General features: G+C 45.8%; 1 protein-coding gene across 1 annotated transcript; it reads right to left on the bottom strand.

Annotated features, from left to right (window-relative positions):
• Positions 1-824: 824 nt before the first annotated feature.
• LOC140546378 (stimulated by retinoic acid gene 6 protein-like) lies at positions 825-19,176 on the bottom strand. The gene is made up of 19 exons (XM_072669574.1): positions 19,117-19,176; positions 13,609-13,667; positions 13,434-13,503; positions 12,106-12,206; positions 11,849-11,979; positions 8,894-9,014; positions 6,954-7,041; positions 6,728-6,832; positions 6,535-6,608; positions 5,940-6,051; positions 5,736-5,832; positions 5,055-5,130; positions 4,904-4,982; positions 4,226-4,274; positions 2,997-3,114; positions 2,780-2,899; positions 1,962-2,125; positions 1,687-1,830; positions 825-1,225 (listed from the first exon to the last, which is right to left on the bottom strand). The coding sequence occupies exons 1-19, from the start codon at positions 19,132-19,134 to the stop codon at positions 993-995; spliced, it is 1,959 nt and encodes a 652-aa protein (XP_072525675.1). The 5' UTR covers positions 19,135-19,176; the 3' UTR covers positions 825-992.
• Between the last annotated feature and the right edge of the window lie 341 nt (positions 19,177-19,517).

Here is a 19,517-nt window from a genome sequence, read left to right as displayed (position 1 = left end):
CTAATCACATGATCAAATGACCTTTGACCCCGGGCCTTTGCAGTAATGTAAACTCTCACTCTCTGTTAACATGTGTGTGTGTGTGTGTGTGTGTGTGTGTGTATTTCAAATACTGATAAGAGTTTCCTGATACTGTCTGTAAATCATTACACACACTCACACACACACACACACACACACACACTCTATCGCTATGTCTGGATTGCACCACACACCACTATAAACCTCAGGAGATCCATCAGGAACAGGCTTCCCCGTTGGCTAGAACAGCAGCGCCCCCTGCTGAATCATGCAGGAGTTCATTAGGACGGCATTCTGTAACATACACTCTCTGGCCAAAAGTTTGTGGACACCCCTTCTAATGAATGCAACCAGCTGCTTTTATTCAGCCTTACATACACACACACACACCTACTGGTAGGCTGAATGGGTGGGGCTAAATTGCTGTAGGCTGAATGGGTGGGGCTAATCAAACACTAGAAGACTTTGATTGTGGAAAGACTGGGGGTCTTGTAGGGTCACTTTTTGCAAGATGGCAACTAGATTCCTCTCTCAGGCTCCGGCTGCTGATGGATTCAAACTAGGGGTCCCAGGTATGCTGGACCACTCGGAGCCCCAGGTCTACGGACGGAATATTAAAGAGAAACTGGTGGAGCTGAAGCTGGAGTACGTCCCAATATTTTTGTCCAAACAGTGTATTTCCTCGGGTGGCGCTATGACACTGAATTAGTCCAGGATGACAGATTAGGCCTTAGGGCTTGGAAGTGAACTTCAGGAACGGTTCCTTTTAGAACCCAATAGAAAAACAGACAGACAGCAGCGGGTTCTCCAAGAGGTTTTACTACCAAACATGTCTTTAATAAAACACACAAATGTATCAAATTTAAATGTAAAAACAGCAAACTGCAAAAAATACAAATAAAAAAAAATAATAATAATACAGGCACTGAGGTTTGGGTGGAGCTAAACTGCTGTAGGCTAAATGTGTGGGGCTAAACTGTTATAGGATGAATGGGTGGGGCTAAACTGCTGTAACCTTCGTTAGCCTCGGCGATGGCCAGTGAGTTCACTTCCTCCATCTGCAGTATGACCCAGGCTACGGCCATTTGGTCCTGGTTGTCGTTGCTGTGCTTTCGGTGCTTCCTCAGGAGGATGAGTTTGGGGTTCCTCAGCAGAGTGTAGGAGAGGCGCCAGCGGGCTCGGACCCGGACCTCGTTTGGACTCCCTGACAAAAACAACATTCGGTGTGACTACTGTAGGCTGTTGTGAGCTGAATGGGTGGGGCTAAACTTCTGTAGGCTGAATGGGTGGAGCTAAAGTGCTTTAGACTTAATGGGCGGGGCCAATCGGCTATACGCTGAATTAGCTGGTACTGCGGTATGTGAATGGGCGTGGCTAAACTAGGCTGAATGGGTGGGGCTAAACTGCTGGATCTGGAAGGGTGGGGCTACTCTGATGTGGGCTGAATGGGTGGAGCTAAAGTGCTTTAGACTTAATGGGCGGGCCCAATCGTCTATACGCTGAATTAGCTGGTCCTGCCTTATCAGAATGGGCATAGCTAAAGTAGGCTGAATGGGTGGGGCTAAACTGCTGGATCTGAAAGGGTGGAGCTAAACTGCTATAGGCTAAATGGGTGGGGCTAAACTGCTGTAGGCTGAATGGTCTGAGTGGTCTGTGAATAGTCACCTGAGGTGCTGTTCAAGCGGGAGTAAGCACTGGTTGTCTTCTGTCTCTCCAGGGTTCGACTGAGCAGCAGGTGGCAGAAACAGACCATAACTGGGTTGCTATGGTAATGGTCCGCCATGATCATCCCGAGCCATATCTGGTAGCCTGCAGAGAGCAAGAACACCATTGTTCTGAAAGATTGTCTAAAGAGCTTTTTTGAACAGTTGCTACTTCAGTCCAGTAGGTGGTGCTGTGTGACTAGCGGATGTAGCTAGCCGTCATCTGGCTCGCTCTACCTTTGTCCAGCAGCTCGAAGCCCTTCGGCATGATGGTCCGGTTGATGCGCGACACCAACAACAGGCCGACGAAGGCGCTGGCACACAGCCGTAAGATGCAGCTCCCCAGCCCCAAGATCACGTTGTAGAAGAAGAAGAAGTAATTGAAGTTGTGGAAGGCTTTCCTGGAGAGGACAGAGAACCAATGAGAGCTCTTAATTAATCACTCACACAACAATGGCTAACAATGGCTAACAATGGCGCTGCCACTGCGGCCCGGGGGGTCGTGAGTTCCAATCCCGAGCCATGCAGCTTTGCCATCAGCAGCTGGAGTCAGAGAGAGCACAACCGGCTGTGGGGTCTCTCTCTCTCTCTCTCTTTCCGGGTGGGTAGGTGGCGCCCTCTCTGCCCTTGTCACTCTTAAGCAATGTTGGTTCCTCTGAGCGTGCCGGCTAGCCAGCAGCAATTAGAAAAGAGGCGGAGCTAACATGCTTTTGAGTAAATGGCCAGAGCCAATCGGCTATACGCTGAATGAACAGGTACTGCCTTATCTGAATGGGCGGAGCTAAACTAGGCTGTATTTGCTGTATTTGAAAGGGTGGGGCTAAACTGATGTAGGCTGTATGGGTGGGGCAATTAGAAAAGAGGCGGTGTCTGGCTTCACGTGCATCATAGGAGACATAGCAGTGTTAAGTCCTGACCCTTCTAGCGTCGGGAGCTTTGCTAGCGCTAGGGGGCGCTAGGAACGGGTGGGTTAATTGACAGGACCAGATTGGGAGAAAGATTTATGAATTATTAATTAAATATTTTTATAAATTTATATATATTTAACGCTTTACCTGTTGTTGAGCGCGAGGGGCTTCTGCTTGTCCTCGGGGGAGAGTTTCTTCTGCAGGAAGAAAAAGTGAACCAGCAGGATCTGCAGCATCAGCAGCGTTATCACTACGATGAAATTCGACCTGTTTTTGCAACACACACAGACCCAGGATCAGAAGCCATGATCAGCAGCTCGTGAGTCAAGAACCGACCCTAAACCAACTTAGGAGGAGGACTTACAGAAAGATGAGCAGATTCTTCAGCCACGTGAAGAATCCAAAGACGCCAATGGGGAAAATAACCAGATACACAAAGATGATCCCAATCACGAACAGAGCAAAATGCACCATGAGATAACCTGCAAATGCAATGCGTTTGAACAGGAGCGTTAAAAAAGTAGCAAAAAAAAAAAAAGTATGTGGACATACGTAACATCAAGATGTAGAAAGAAGAGCTCGGTTCGTGAAATTTCTGCCCTGCTAGAGCTGCCCCAGACAGCGGTAAGTGCCAGTATTGGGAATAGTAGCGCCTCTGAGCGACAACAGCTCAGGTAGACTGTGCAGGACCCTGAAGGAGCATGCTCTTGGTGTAGTCGTGGATGCAGCAGCACGGGTCATCTTCAATATTCCGAAGTTCACGCCATGCCATGACGCCGGTCTACAAAGTCAAGACTGGACCAGCCAGCCCCTCCGTACTTGACGGCAAAGCCCCCTAGAGCTCTTCAAGCGTCTGGAAGTACGGCTGGGCTCGACCCGCCACCCTTTAAGATCCACGGAAGACGAGCGTCCAGACTTTTTACTGTCCTGCACCAAAGTGGTGGAACGAGCTTCCCCTGGATGTCCGAACAGCAGAGTCCAACGCTCACTGTCCTCAAACCCAGACTGAAGACCCAGCTGCTCCGAGAGTACCTAAATCAGCACTTACCCTCCACTTGACTTTTGGACTCGGCAGCTTCTAAGCTCAAGGTACGTTTTGGATCCTAGCCAATACAAACTAGCCGAGGACATTTCTGGGTGAACGGTGCGGAACGTCTGTAAGATGCTCTGGAGAAGAGCATCTGCTAAACGCCTTAAACTGAAGTGGAAACATGGAGTCAAGGCTGCAGTTCCCAGTCTGGACACTAGAGGCCATGTATGGTAACCCCATGTACGGTTATGGCACTGCCAACACAGTAAACAAGCAGTTCTGATTACTTTCACTTTCTCCAAGGTTTTTGGATGTGGGTGGGGCCTATGAAGTGGGTGGAGCCTGTGAAACCCCCACTCAGACCACTACACAGGTAATGAAGGACCACAAAACTAGCCCTACCTCTTGGCTTCTGTTGAGCTCCCTTCAGTTCAGGGTCTTTGTTCTTTAAGCCGTGTTTCGAGAACCAGGATCAAGAACCGATAAGAACCAGACAACAGGAATCCGCTACTAACCTGGATCTGGATCAGGACTAGATCAGGAAAAAGGCCGGGCCTACTCACCCCATATTGTGAAGGCAATCTGGCAGCCAGGGTATTTTGCAAAGGCAGCCTGCGGACGAGATATTGATCGGGTGCTTGTTATTAATTATTAGTGGAAACGGAATAAACATGGGGTGCATCATGGTGGGGTTCCTCAGCCTGCTGGTGGAGACCTACTACCACTACTACTACTACTTGCCCTCGGTTCCATGTGGGCCAGTATCTAAGTTGTACACTGCACATGGGGGCTTAGATGGGACCCATGCCAGATGGAGGTGGAACCCATCTAGGCCCCACATGGACATGCTGGCTGCAATCTGAGACACGTTGACAAGAACCAAACTGTGATGTTCTAGACGACTGGGTCAGAACCTCTCCAGAACATCAGGCTGGGCTCTTTTGTACGTATGCAGTGTTTTAAAAAGTGCTCCAAGGAGAGACCGGCGACAGGGGACTTGGGCACCCAAGGCTCTCAGTGATGCTCATGGAGGCCCCGTCCACCTCACAACTTACAGGACCTAAAGGATCTGCTGCTGCCGATAGTTAGTTAGTCTTGGCGCCAGATACCACAGCAGTCTTGTGGAGTCCATGCCTCGAATGGTCAGAGCTGTTATATTAGACAGGTGGTACTAATGTTGTGGCTGATATGGCACTGGATAATGGCCAAGGCCTTCATGAGTTCAGTGCAGTCATGCTTACCACACTAACAGCAGGGTTGGCGTGGTACTTCTCTGGCAGGAAGGTCTTGTTCCCCGCCCACAACCTCTTCATGTGCTTCCTGTGAAATGAACGAATAAATAAATAAACAAATAAACAAACAAACAGCAAAAGAAAGCATGCTCAGACGTACCGGTAACACACCAACACATGTCCGATGTGAGCCACCGACGCCAGCGTGGCCAGGGCTGTCGTGGCGTACCAGGTATCTGGAACCCAAAGAACAAAGAGCTTTATGTAACATCTAGAACAGCCGTCTAGTCACAGAGGTCAGCATGCTACGCTATATGGACAAAAGTATTGGGACACCTGCTCATTGCCCACCTCATCATCCCCAACTCCCCAAAGTACTGGATGGAGCTCCACCACCACCATCATTCCAGAGAACACAGTTCTTTCGCTGCTCCACAGCTCCTCAATGCTGGGGGGCTTTATACCCCTCTACTAGCCCACGCCTGGCATTATGCATGGAGTCAATAGGCTCATCAGGCTTATCTGCTCCAGAGAGATGGTCCTATTCTATTGGCAGTACTTCTGTACACAGACTCTAGACCAGCTGTAATGCTTTAAGCATTCATTTGAAAGGGTTCTCTGAGGGATACCAAAGATGGACCAACTTCGGGGTCCCTAAAAGAACCATGTCTGAGAGATTTTGTGAGTGGGAAGAAGGGTATGAAGGGTTCCAAGAACCTTCGCGTCATGCAAAAGGTTCTACACCAGCGCGAGGGTTCTTCCTCGAACCCTGACATTATTTTGGAGGGCAAAGAACGAGGAGGAAGAGGAGAAGGAAAAAATGAGAAGACAGTGATCTTACTCCTGGCGTAATCCAAATGGTCGACAAAGTCTGCCGATACGTTAGAGTACAGGAATTTGAGGCCCACCGAAGAAAACACCTGCTCGGTTACAGCGGTCTATGGAACACACACACACACACACACACACACACACACATACACATTCACTAAACTCGCAACAACACATCACATGGCTGAGAAGCTCATCTCACTCGCACACTGACCATGTAGAGTCCGATGATGGAGATGACGGCAGTGGCGATCATCCTGTTGGGGAATTTAAAGTAGGGGTCCCAGTTGTACACCTTCCTCTGGAACCAGGTCTTCTCCGGTGACCTAGAGTGGTATACCAGGGTCAGAGTGTGTGTGTGTGTGTGTGTGTGTGTTAACGTGTGGGTAAGAGTGTTTGTAAGTATGCACCATACTTGACATAAGACCTCCTGTGGCTCCATAAATAACTCAACCCAAAAGCTAGCAGGCCCCCTACAATTTTTGCACTTTTGGTAGGTACTGACCGTCGCATACCGGGAGAGAACACCTCACGTGACCTGACCTGCTTGCGGACGTTTTGGATATCTGGTTCTGACCCAGTCGTCTTGAAACATTTGTCCATTTTGTCCATTTGTCCATCTCCAAGAACTGACCCTTCACTTGCTGCCTCCAACTCTCGACAGGAGCCGCTGGAGATGACGATGATCAGTGTTCTTCATGTCACCGGTCAGTGGTGCTAATGTTATGGCTGATTAGTGTGTATGTTTATGTGGATAATCGGACAATGTGTCTGCACATTGGAGGATGGGGGGGTGTTATCGTGAATACCGTGCAGAAGGTCGCCTCAGTAGTCTTTGTACATGTCTGTACTGATGGGAGTGGAGGACCTCATGCTCTTCCACCTGCAGAAACAGACAGACAGATATCCCTGGCGGGGTTAAACATGGGCCCTATCTGCACACTAAGGCCTAGATGGGACCCATGTGAGATAAGGATGGGCTGTAACGATGGGTCCCAGTACCTGGCGGTCGCTTTTCTGCAGGCGAATCTGCACGTCCTTCACCACCATGAAGGCAAAGCGACCCAGGAGGAACCCCAGACACAGGAAATACGGCCACTCGTACAGCTGCACACATCAGAGCGCACCCTGGTCAGCAGTCACTCTTATGAGGTGAACGTGGTCCATCAGCCAAGCCAGGTTTGGAATCTGGCGGTTCTAGATAAGTGCTAGATAGAAGTGCACTCACCCATTCATGGCACGTCACCATGCCCCAGAATGTTTTTTGGTCACATGACGTATGGAGACAGTGGTAGTTCCACGCTGCCACAATCAACCTGAGGAACACACACACACACACATATATATACACATCAGCCATAACATTAACACCACCTCCCCAACTCCTAAAATCCAAAACTACTGGATGGAGCACCTCCCATCAATCCAGAGAACATAGTTCTGGGGGTCTTTATACCCCTCTAGCCTACGCCTGTGTTACCAGCAATGGGTGCAGCTTAATGCACTCATTAGAAGGGGTGTCCACAAACTTTTGTATAAACATATACAGTGCCCTCCATAATTATTGGCACCCCTGGTTAAGATGTGTTCTTTAGCTTCTAATAAATTGAGTTTTTTTCTAAATAATATAGGACCACGATGGAAAAAAGAGTCAAATCCAACCTTTAACTCAAGTAAATTTTTATTCAGTAGGAAAAAATCCCACATTAAGAAATAATTGTTTAACATCAAATCATGTGTGCCACAATTATTGGCACCCCTGATGTTAATACTTTGTACAACTCCCTTTTGCCAACAAAACAGCACCTAATCTTCTCTAAGATGGGAGAATACAGATAGAGGGATCTTGGACCATTCCTCTTTGCACAATCTCTCTAAATCATCCAGCGACCCGGGTCCTCTCCTCTGCACTCTCCTCTTCAGCTCACCCCACAGGTTTTTTCAATGGGGTTGAGGTCTGGGGACTGAGATGGCCATGGGATGAGCTTGATTCTGTGTGTGGTGAACCAGTTCTGTGTAGATTTGGCCATATGTTTTGGGTCATTATCTTGCTGAAAGACCCAGTGACGACCCATCTTCAGCTTTTGGGCAGAAGCCACCAGAATTTGTGTTAAAATGTCCTGGTATTTCAAAGCATTCATGATGCCATGCACCCTAACAAGGTTCCCAGGGCCACAGCATCACTGGCCCACAGCATCACTGATCCTCCCCCATATTTCACAGTGGGCATGAGGTGCTTTTCTGCATACTCAGCTCTTGTGTTACGCCAGACCCACTTAGAGCATTTGTTGCCAAAAAGCTCTATCTTAGTTTCATCTGACCGAAGCACACGGTCCCAGTTGAAGTTCCAGTGCTGCTTAGCAGACTCCAGATGTTTGCGTTTATGACTGTGAGTGAGAAAAGGCTTTTTCAGTGCATGCCTTCCAAACAGCCTGCTGGCATGCAGACAGCGCCTGATGGTTGTTTTGGAGACTTTGTGACCCCAAGAAGCTGCCATTTGTTGCAGTTCTGTAACAGTGAGCTTTGGAGAGCTTTTTATTCCTCTTATCATCCTCCTCACTGAGCGTGGTGGCAGAATAAACCTGCGTCCTCGTCCAGGCTTGTTTACCACTGTTCCAGTTGTTTTACACTTCTTAATAATTCCTCTGACAGCAGATATGGACAGGTGGAGGTCAGTGGCTATTTTCTTGTGGCCATTGCCTGACTTGTGGAGGTCAACACACATCTGCCTTACTTGACTGGTATGTTCCTTTGTCTTTCCCATGTTGAAGAGAAATGGCCTCTGTGTCATGTCATATTTATACCCCAGGGAAACAGGAAGTTGTGAATTACTAATTAAATGTTCCTACATACTCTGATCAACTTCGTAAACGACTGTAGAATTGACAGAAATACTTTAATTACATTTATTTCCTAAGAAATGTTAGGGGTGCCAATAATTATGGAACAGGTGATTTTATAAAGAATAATTATTTCTTAGTCAGGGATTTTTTTTTCCCCTTAAAATTTACTTGAGTTAAAGGTTGGATTTGACTCTTTTTTCCATCGTGGTCCTATATTATTTAGAAAAAAAATCAATTTATTAGAAGCTAAAGAACACATCTTAACCAGGGGTGCCAATAATTATGGAGGGCACTGTAGTGTGTGTATGTGTGTGTGTGTCTGTACCAGGCGAGTGTGTATAGCAGGCCCAAAGTTCCTCCTAGTCCTCTGTGTGTTGTTGACAGACAGACGAAAAAAGGCAAGAAAGCCACGCCCACTTGAAACGCAGCCACCAGGTACACCAGAGCTGAGGACCAAATATAATATATATAATAATATTCAATATTCAATATAATATAATATTCAAAATTATTTTTTGTGGCACAGTGTGATAGTGTGTTACTGTAGTGTGGTATACTGTTAGTGTGGTGTTAGTGTACTGTAGTGTGGTGTTAGTGTAGTGTGGTGTTAGTGTAGTGTGGTGTTGGTGTAGTGTGGTGTTAGTGTACTGTAGTGTGGTGTTAGTGTAGTGTGGTGTTAGTGTAGTGTGGTGTTAGTGTACTGTAGTGTGGTGTTAGTGTAGTGTGGTGTTAGTGTAGTGTGGTGTTAGTGTACTGTAGTGTGGTGTTGGTGTAGTATGGTGTTAGTGTGGCATGGTGTTAGTGTAGTGTGGTGTTAGTGTACTGTACTGTGGTTTTAGTGTAGTGTGGTGTGGTGTTAGTGTAGTGTAGTGTAGGTGTAGTGTTGGTGTAGTGTAGTGTTAGTGTACTGTACTGTGGTGTTAGTGTAGTGTGGTGTTAGTGTGGTATGATGTTAGTGTAGTGTGGTGTTAGTGTACTGTAGTGTGGTGTTAGTGTAGTGTGGTGTTAGTGTACTGTACTGTGGTGTTAGTGTAGTGTGGTGTTAGTGTACTGTACTGTGGTGTTAGTGTAGTGTAGTGTAGTGTGGTGTGGTGTTAGTGTACTGTACTGTGGTGTTAGTGTAGTGTGGTGTTAGTGTAGTGTGGTGTTAGTGTAGTGTGGTGTTAGTGTACTGTACTGTGGTGTTAGTGTACTGTGGTATGGTGTTAGTGTAGTGTGGTGTTGGTGGTGTTGGTGTAGTGTAGTGTTAGTGTACTGTACTGTGGTGTTAGTGTACTGTGGTATGGTGTTAGTGTAGTGTAGTGTTGGTGTAGTGTAGTGTTAGTGTACTGTACTGTGGTGTTAGTGTAGTGTAGTATAGGTGTAGTGTAGTGTTAGTGTACTGTACTGTGGTTTTAGTGTAGTGTGGTGTGGTGTTAGTGTAGTGTAGTGTAGTGTAGGTGTAGTGTTAGTGTACTGTACTGTGGTTTGGTGTTAGTGTAGTGTGGTGTTAGTGTAGTGTGGTGTTAGTGTGGTATGGTGTTAGTGTAGTGTGGTGTTGGTGTAGTGTTGGTGTAGTGTAGTGTTAGTGTACTGTACTGTGGTGTTAGTGTATTGTGGTATGGTGTTAGTGTAGTGTGGTGTTGGTGTAAATGTAAATGTGTAGTGTTGGTGTAGTGTAGTGTTAGTGTACTGTACTGTGGTTTTAGTGTGGTGTGGTGTTAGTGTAGTGTAGTGTAGGTGTAGTGTTGGTGTAGTGTAGTGTTAGTGTACTGTACTGTACTGTGGTTTTAGTGTGGTGTGGTGTTAGTGTAGTGTAGTGTAGTGTGGTGTGGTGTTAGTGTACTGTACTGTGGTTTTAGTGTAGTGTGGTGTTAGTGTGGTATGGTGTTAGTGTAGTGTGGTGTAGGTGTAGTGTTGGTGTAGTGTAGTGTTAGTGTACTGTACTGTGGTTTTAGTGTGGTGTGGTGTTAGTGTAGTGTGGTGTGGTGTTAGTGTACTGTACTGTGGTTTTAGTGTGGTGTGGTTTTAGTGTGGTGTTAGTGTAGTGTGGTGTAGGTGTAGTGTTGGTGTAGTGTAGTGTTAGTGTACTGTACTGTGGTTTTAGTGTGGTGTGGTGTTAGTGTAGTGTAGTGTGGTGTTAGTGTAGTGTAGTGTAGTGTGGTGTGGTGTTAGTGTACTGTACTGTGGTTTTAGTGTAGTGTGGTGTTAGTGTGGTATGGTGTTAGTGTAGTGTGGTGTGGTGTTAGTGTACTGTACTGTGGTGTTAGTGTAGTGTGGTGTTGGTGTAGTGTTGGTGTAGTGTAGTGTTAGTGTACTGTACTGTGGTTTTAGTGTGGTGTGGTGTTAGTGTAGTGTAGTGTAGTGTGGTGTGGTGTTAGTGTACTGTACTGTGGTTTTAGTGTAGTGTGGTGTTAGTGTGGTATGGTGTTAGTGTAGTGTGGTGTGGTGTTAGTGTACTGTACTGTGGTTTTAGTGTGGTGTGGTGTTAGTGTAGTGTAGTGTAGTGTGGTGTGGTGTTAGTGTACTGTACTGTGGTTTTAGTGTGGTGTGGTGTTAGTGTAGTGTAGTGTAGTGTGGTGTGGTGTTAGTGTACTGTACTGTGGTGTTAGTGTAGTGTGGTGTTAGTGTAGTGTAGTGTAGTGTGGTGTGGTGTTAGTGTACTGTACTGTGGTGTTAGTGTAGTGTGGTGTTAGTGTGGTATGGTGTTAGTGTAGTGTGGTGTGGTGTTAGTGTACTGTACTGTGGTTTTAGTGTGGTGTGGTGTTAGTGTAGTGTAGTGTAGTGTGGTGTGGTGTTAGTGTACTGTACTGTGGTTTTAGTGTGGTGTGGTGTTAGTGTAGTGTTAGTGTAGTGTGGTGTTAGTGTACTGTACTGTGGTGTTAGTGTAGTGTAGTGTAGTGTGGTGTGGTGTTAGTGTACTGTACTGTGGTGTTAGTGTAGTGTGGTGTTAGTGTAGTGTAGTGTAGTGTGGTGTGGTGTTAGTGTACTGTACTGTGGTGTTAGTGTAGTGTGGTGTTAGTGTGGTATGGTGTTAGTGTAGTGTGGTGTGGTGTTAGTGTACTGTACTGTGGTTTTAGTGTGGTGTGGTGTTAGTGTAGTGTAGTGTAGTGTGGTGTGGTGTTAGTGTACTGTACTGTGGTTTTAGTGTGGTGTGGTGTTAGTGTAGTGTAGTGTAGTGTGGTGTGGTGTTAGTGTACTGTACTGTGGTTTTAGTGTAGTGTGGTGTTAGTGTGGTATGGTGTTAGTGTAGTGTGGTGTTGGTGTAGTGTTGGTGTAGTGTAGTGTTAGTGTACTGTACTGATAATCCAGGAGGGCACTGTAAACGGTTTGATATGTCCAGAGATCAGGTTAATCATTTGGGGAGTCGCAGCCCCCACGGCAAAAGCGTACGACCAGCGGTTCCTCAGCGTCCCGGTGAAGTCCAGCGGCCTGCCAACAGCAAATACCTGGGGTGTTGCTATGTGGTTGCTATGGTATTGGATGTAGATGCTGAGGTGTTGCTTTGTGGTTACTATGGTATGCAAGGTGGTTGCTGATTGTCTTAGTAACACTTACACCACGATGCCGAAGCGTCCGCGGAGGTACGGGAAACGTTCCTCGAAAGAGTAAACCCTCCGTCTGCGCTCCAGGAACGACAACAGCAATACGATACACAACTGCAACACAACAGAGCACAGGCAAGGGTTTCTGATAAAGTGGCCAGTGAGTGGAAGCACAAGAGTAGGGGTTTCTGATAAAGTGGCCAGTGAGTGGAAGCACAAGAGTAGGGGTTTCTGATAAAGTGGCCAGTGAGTGGAAGCACAAGAGTAGGGGTTTCTGATAAAGTGGCCAGTGAGTGGAAGCACAAGAGTAGGGGTTTCTGATAAAGTGGCCAGTCAGTGGAAGCACAAGAGTAGGGTGTTTCTGATAAAGTGGCCAGTGAGTGGAAGCACAAGAGTAGGGGTTTCTGATAAAGTGGCCAGTCAGTGGAAGCACAAGAGTAGGGGTTTCTGATAAAGTGGCCAGTGAGTGGAAGCACAAGAGTAGGGGTTTCTAATAAAGTGGCCAGTGAGTGGAAGAACAAGAGTAGGGGTTTCTAATAAAGTGGCCAGTGAGTGGACACACAGGGTAGGGTGTTTCTAATAAAGTGGCCAGTGAGCGGAAGCACAGGGTAGGGTGTTTCTAATAAAGTGGCCAGTGAGTGGAAGCACAAGGTAGGGGTTTCTAATAAAGTGGCCAGTGAGTGGACACACAGGGTAGGGTGTTTCTAATAAAGTGGCCAGTGAGTGGAAGCACAGGGTAGGGGGTTCTAATAAAGTGGCCAGTGAGTGGAAGCACAGGGTAGGTGTTTCTGATAAAGTGGCCAGTGAGTGGAAGCACAGGGTAGGTGTTTCTGATAAAGTGGCCAGTGAGTGGAAGCACAGGGTAGGTGTTTCTGATAAAGTGGCCAGTGAGTGGAAGCACAGGGTAGGTGTTTCTAATAAAGTGGCCAGTGAGTGGAAGCACAGGGTAGGGTGTTTCTGATAAAGTGGCCAGTCAGTGAACGCACAAGGTAGGTGTTTCTGATAAAGTGGCCAGTGAGTTGAAGCACAGGGTAGGTGTTTCTGATAAAGTGGCCAGTGAGTGAAAGCACAGGGTAGGTGTTTCTAATAAAGTGGCCAGTGAGTGGAAGCACAGGGTAGGTGTTTCTAATAAAGTGGCCAGTGAGTGGAAGCACAGGGTAGGTGTTTCTAATAAATTGGCCAGTGAGTGGAAGCACAGGGTAGGTGTTTCTAATAAAGTGACCAGTCAGTGGAAGAACAAGGGTAGGTGTTTCTAATAAAGTGGCCAGTGAGTTTAAGCACAAGGTAGGTGTTTCTGATAAAGTGGCCAGTGAGTGATCATGTGTTTGTGGGGTAACTTACAGAGGGAAGGAGACATGCATGCAGGAATATCTCTGTAGAAATTTCACACTGATTTTCATCTGTCGTAAAACTGGATTAAAAAAACGAATGAACAATAAATTCAGTATTAATTTGATGAAACTTTTATTCAATTAGTTTATAAATCTATCGAACACACGCTGAAGCTGTTACCCACCTCTGGTCTTCTGTAGCATGCATATCATAGTCGGCCTCATCCTGGTATTCATAGTGGTCCTGAGGGGGAAACAGGCTGTTATAGACGTTCATGACCTCTACTTTGAAAAATGTGAGCCTCCTCCACCCACCCCAGCAAGCCCCCCCTGAGAAAGAGCAGAAGGTGGTCAGTGTATCAGCAGAGGCCTGTGGAGTGTGGAGCAGAAGCAATGCTGAAATCTGAGGAAACCCTCAGGAATGTGGGTGGGGGTGGGTCATGGCGGAAAGGAACTGCATGGTGGTAAGGTATTACACAGTGAAACAGGAAGCAGCCAGATACGCCACGGCTAAATCACCACCTTCTGCTTCACTCCACTGGAAGTGAAACTCCATCCCATTACTGGAAATCAGACGCCAAGTCAGTTCAGACACCTTAGTTCAGCACGTTTAACTGTGCTTTACTGTGCTTCACCATACTACACTGTGCTTCACTCATCTACACCGTTCTACACTGTACTACCCTGTGCTTTACTGTTCTACTCTGTGCTTTACTGTTCTACACTGTGCTTTACTGTGCTTCACCATACTACACTGTGCTTCACTCATCTACACCGTTCTACACTGTTCTACACTGTGCTTTACTGTTCTACTCTGTGCTTTACTGTTCTACTCTGTGCTTTACTGTTCTACACTGTGCTTTACTGTTCTACACTGTGCTTTACTGTTCTACTCTGTGCTTTACTGTACTACCCTGTGCTTTACTGTGCTTCACTCATCTACACCGTTCTACACTGTTCTACATTGTGCTTTACTGTTCTACACTGTGCTACACTGTACTACACTGTGCTTTACTGTGCTTTACACTGTGCTTTACTGTTCTACTCTGTGCTTTACTGTTCTACTCTGTGCTTTACTGTGCTTCACCATACTACACTGTGCTTCACTCATCTACACTGTTCTACACTGTGCTTTACTGTTCTACACTGTGCTTTACTGCTACTCTGTGCTTTACTGTGCTACCCATGTGCTTTACTGTACTACACTGTGCTTTACTGTACTACACTGTGCTTTACTGTACTACACTGTGCTTTACTGTTCTACTCTGTGCTTTACTGTTCTACACTGTGCTTTACTGTTCTACACTGTGCTTTACTGTTCTACTCTGTGCTTTACTGTACTACCCTGTGCTTTACTGTGCTTCACTCATCTACACCGTTCTACACTGTTCTACATTGTGCTTTACTGTTCTACACTGTGCTACACTGTACTACACTGTGCTTTACTGTGCTTTACACTGTGCTTTACTGTTCTACTCTGTGCTTTACTGTTCTACACTGTGCTTTACTGTTCTACTCTGTGCTTTACTGTTCTACTCTGTGCTTTACTGTGCTTCACCATACTACACTGTGCTTCACTCATCTACACTGTGCTACACTGTACTACACTGTGCTTTACTGTGCTTTACACTGTGCTTTACTGTTCTACTCTGTGCTTTACTGTTCTACACTGTGCTTTACTGTTCTACTCTGTGCTTTACTGTACTACCCTGTGCTTTACTGTGCTTCACTCATCTACACCGTTCTACACTGTTCTACATTGTGCTTTACTGTTCTACACTGTGCTACACTGTACTACACTGTGCTTTACTGTGCTTTACACTGTGCTTTACTGTTCTACTCTGTGCTTTACTGTTCTACACTGTGCTTTACTGTTCTACTCTGTGCTTTACTGTTCTACACTGTGCTTTACTGTTCTACACTGTGCTTTACTGCTACTCTGTGCTTTACTGTGCTACTCTGTGCTTTACTGTACTACACTGTGCTTTACTGTGCTACTCTGTGCTTTACTGTACTACACTGTGCTTTACTGTTCTACACTGTGCTTTACTGCTACTCTGTGCTTTACTGTGCTACATTGTGCTTTACTGTGCTACATTGTGCTTTACTGTGCTACTCTGTGTTTTACTGTACTACACTGTGATCTACACTGTGCTTTACTGTGCTACTCTGTGCTTTACTGCACTACACTGTGCTTTACTGTGCTACTCTGTGCTTTACTGTACTACCTTGTGCTTTACTGTACTACCCTGTGCTTTACTGTACTACACTGTGCTTTACTGTGCTACTTTGTGCTTTACTGTACTACACTGTGCTTTACTGTGCTACTCTGTGCTTTACTGTACTACCCTGTGCTTTACTGTTCTACACCGTTCTACACTGTTCTACATTGTGCTTTACTGTTCTACACTGTGCTTTACTGTACTACCCTGTGCTTTACTGTTCTACCCTGTGCTTTACTGTGCTTCACCATACTACCCTGTGCTTTATTGTACTACCCTGTGCTTTATTGTTCTACGCTGTGCTTTATTGTTCTACCCTGTGCTTTACTGTACTACACTGTGCATTACTGTTTTACCCTGTGCTTTACTGTTCTACACCATTCTACACTGTTCTACATTGTGCTTTACTATTCTACACTGTGCTTTACTGTACTACCCTGTGCTTTACTGTTCTACCCTGTGCTTTACTGTACTACCCTGTGCTTTACTGTTCTACACCATTCTACACTGTTCTACACTGTGCTTTACTGTTCTACACTGTGCTTTACTGTTCTACCCTGTGCTTTACTGTTCTACACCATTCTACACTGTTCTACATTGTGCTTTACTGTTCTACACTGTGCTTTACTGTACTACACTGTGCTTTACTGTTCTACCCTGTGCTTTACTGTGCTTCACCATACTACCCTGTGCTTTATTGTTCTACACTGTGCTTTACTGTTCTACACTGTACTTTACTGTTCTACCCTGTGCTTTACTGTACTACCCTGTGCTTTACTGTTCTACACCATTCTACACTGTTCTACATTGTGCTTTACTATTCTACACTGTGCTTTACTGTACTACCCTGTGCTTTACTGTTCTACCCTGTGCTTTACTGTACTACCCTGTGCTTTACTGTTCTACACCATTCTACACTGTTCTACATTGTGCTTTACTGTTCTACACTGTGCTTTACTGTACTACACTGTGCTTTACTGTTCTACCCTGTGCTTTACTGTGCTTCACCATACTACCCTGTGCTTTATTGTTCTACACTGTGCTTTACTGTTCTACACTGTGCTTTACTGTACTACCCTGTGCTTTACTGTTCTACACCGTTCTACACTGTTCTACATTGTGCTTTACTGTTCTACACTGTGCTTTACTGTACTACCCTGTGCTTTATTGTTCTACCCTGTGCTTTACTGTGCTTCACCATACTACCCTGTGCTTTATTGTTCTACACTGTGCTTTATTGTTCTACCCTGTGCTTTATTGTTCTACCCTGTGCTTTACTGTTCTACCCTGTGCTTTACTGTACTACGCTGTGCTTTACTGTTCTACCCTGTGCTTTACTGTGCTTTATTGTTCTACCCTGTGCTTTACTGTGCTTTATTGTTCTACCCCGTGCTTTACTGTGCTTCACCATACTACCCTGTGCTTTATTGTTCTACACTGTGCTTTACTGTACTACCCTGTGCTTTACTGTTCTACCCTGTGCTTTACTGTGCTTCACCATACTACCCTGTGCTTTATTGTTCTACACTGTGCTTTATTGTTCTACCCTGTGCTTTATTGTTCTACCCTGTGCTTTACTGTTCTACCCTGTGCTTTACTGTACTACGCTGTGCTTTACTGTTCTACCCTGTGCTTTACTGTGCTTTATTGTTCTACCCTGTGCTTTACTGTGCTTTATTGTTCTACCCCGTGCTTTACTGTTCTACCCTGTGCTTTATTGTTCTACCCTGTGCTTTACTGTTCTACCCTGTGCTTTATTGTTCTACCCTGTGCTTTACTGTTCTACCCTGTGCTTTATTGTTCTACCCTGTGCTTTACTGTTCTACCCTGTGCTTTACTGTACTACACTGTGCTTTACTGTTCTACCCTGTGCTTTACTGTACTACACTGTGCTTTACTGTTCTACCCTGTGCTTTACTGTGCTTTATTGTTCTACACTGTGCTTTATTGTTCTACCCTGTGCTTTACTGTGCTTTATTGTTCTACCCCGTGCTTTACTGTTCTACCCTGTGCTTTACTGTGCTTTATTGTTCTACACTGTGCTTTATTGTTCTACCCCGTGCTTTACTGTTCTACACTGTTCTACACTCTGCTTCACGCTGCTTTACTAGTAAATAAAATATTATTATGTTATGCCTGTGTTTTAGTCATGGCGACCGACGCCTGGTTAAATTCACCACCGCTGTAGAGAACTCAGAGAACCTCTCCAGTAAAGCTCAGTGCACGGAGGTGGCTGCCCAGTCAGTACTGCAGGGCGGTAGAAAGGCGACGGGGGGAGGGGTGTCTCTCCAAACTTCACCAGGCATGAAGGGGAAATCGTGGGGCCTGTCTGGGGTGGGACTGTAGGAAAACACAATGCACACTGACAGAAATGCCAGGCGCTGTGCTAGTCAGGAGCTAAGCTGCTCCACCAGCTTCCCAGCACACGGTGTTACAGGGCCACCAACATCCACAGATTTACAATTAATAGACAAAAGTATTGGGACACCTGCTCATCCACTCATTCCTTTCCTCTGAAATCAAGGGGACAGCTGATCCCGCTTCTGTTGGAGTCTCTACTGTCCAGAGAAGAAGACTTCCTACTAGAGTCTGGAGGAGCATTGCTGTGAGGATTTGATCGCATTCAGCCACCAGAACCACAAGAGCCACATCATCCCTAACTCATCCCAAAAGTACTGGATGGAGCTCCTCCACCATCATTCCAGAGAGCACAGCTCCTCCACTGCTCCACAGCTCCTTAATGCTGGGGGGCTTTATACCCCTCTAGCCCACGCCTGCCATTATTAGGCAGCATGGAGCCAATAGGGTCATGATGTTGATCTGCTCCAGAGAGTCCTATTCTATTGGCAGTACTTCTGTACTGTGTGCATTTGCACATCTGTCTCAGCAGCAGGGGGTGCAGCTTAAAGTAGCTGAATGCATTTATTAGAAGGGGCGTCCACAAACTTTTTTCAAAACAGCACTGAGTTTTTGTTTTGGTGGATTTAGCTCGTGGCGTTAGCTACGTCACAAAATCTCATCAAAGCAAACAAAAGTAAAAAAAAACAAAAAAAAAAAAAACACAACATCTGCTCAACGTTTATAAGGTTAACGCCAGAACGTCCACACAACGTGACGTTTAAAGAAGGCTAAACGTTAGCTAACATGGTGCTGTTTTTTTAGTCGTGACACCAACATTCAACGTCTTTCCAACGTTGGAGGTTAAATATGTCAAGCCATATCACCTGCAACGTTCCCACAACCTTCTCAGAACCGTAATAAGCAAATAATAATAATAATAATAATAATAATAATAACTGAACGTCTAACCTAAAATAGACGTTCTAGAAACGTCATGGAAACCAAAACTAACGTCTAATAATAAATAATAAACGTTGAATGAAGCAGTTGTTGTTTTTTGCTTTTCTGAAGCAAACGTCCTAAACGTTCAGCTCAGCCCGCGCGCGAGTTTAATACTGGACCAGGACTTACAGTGCTGACCGTGGGCATCTTCTTCCCCGGATTAGGAGCAGGACTAAGCCTCGCGCAGCTCCTCTCGCGCTCGTATGTGTGTTTATACGGCTGCGCTGGCGCGCGCCGCTGGAGAGTGGGCGTGGCGCACGAGGAGCTCCAGTTCTCCCGTAAAAGGGAAACTCCGCCCGAATCCCTGCTGGACAAACCTGGTGTCCGGTTTCAGTGACTGGACTGGGCTGGACTGGGCTGAGAAGCTGCTCATCCAGGCCAGGCTGGGTTCCAGGGTCGTCAGTGTTGTTAATTAATTAATTAATTAACAATTAATTAATTAAGTAATTAAAACGTGCCCTGTCAGTTTAAATGAAGTGTACTAATTAATTAAATAATAATTAATACTTTTAAACACAGTTACATTAGTG

This window comes from Salminus brasiliensis, chromosome 24 (genome assembly GCF_030463535.1).
Source record: "Salminus brasiliensis chromosome 24, fSalBra1.hap2, whole genome shotgun sequence".
NCBI lineage: Eukaryota > Metazoa > Chordata > Actinopteri > Characiformes > Bryconidae > Salminus > Salminus brasiliensis.
This window is presented reverse-complemented; position numbering and strand designations above follow the sequence as displayed.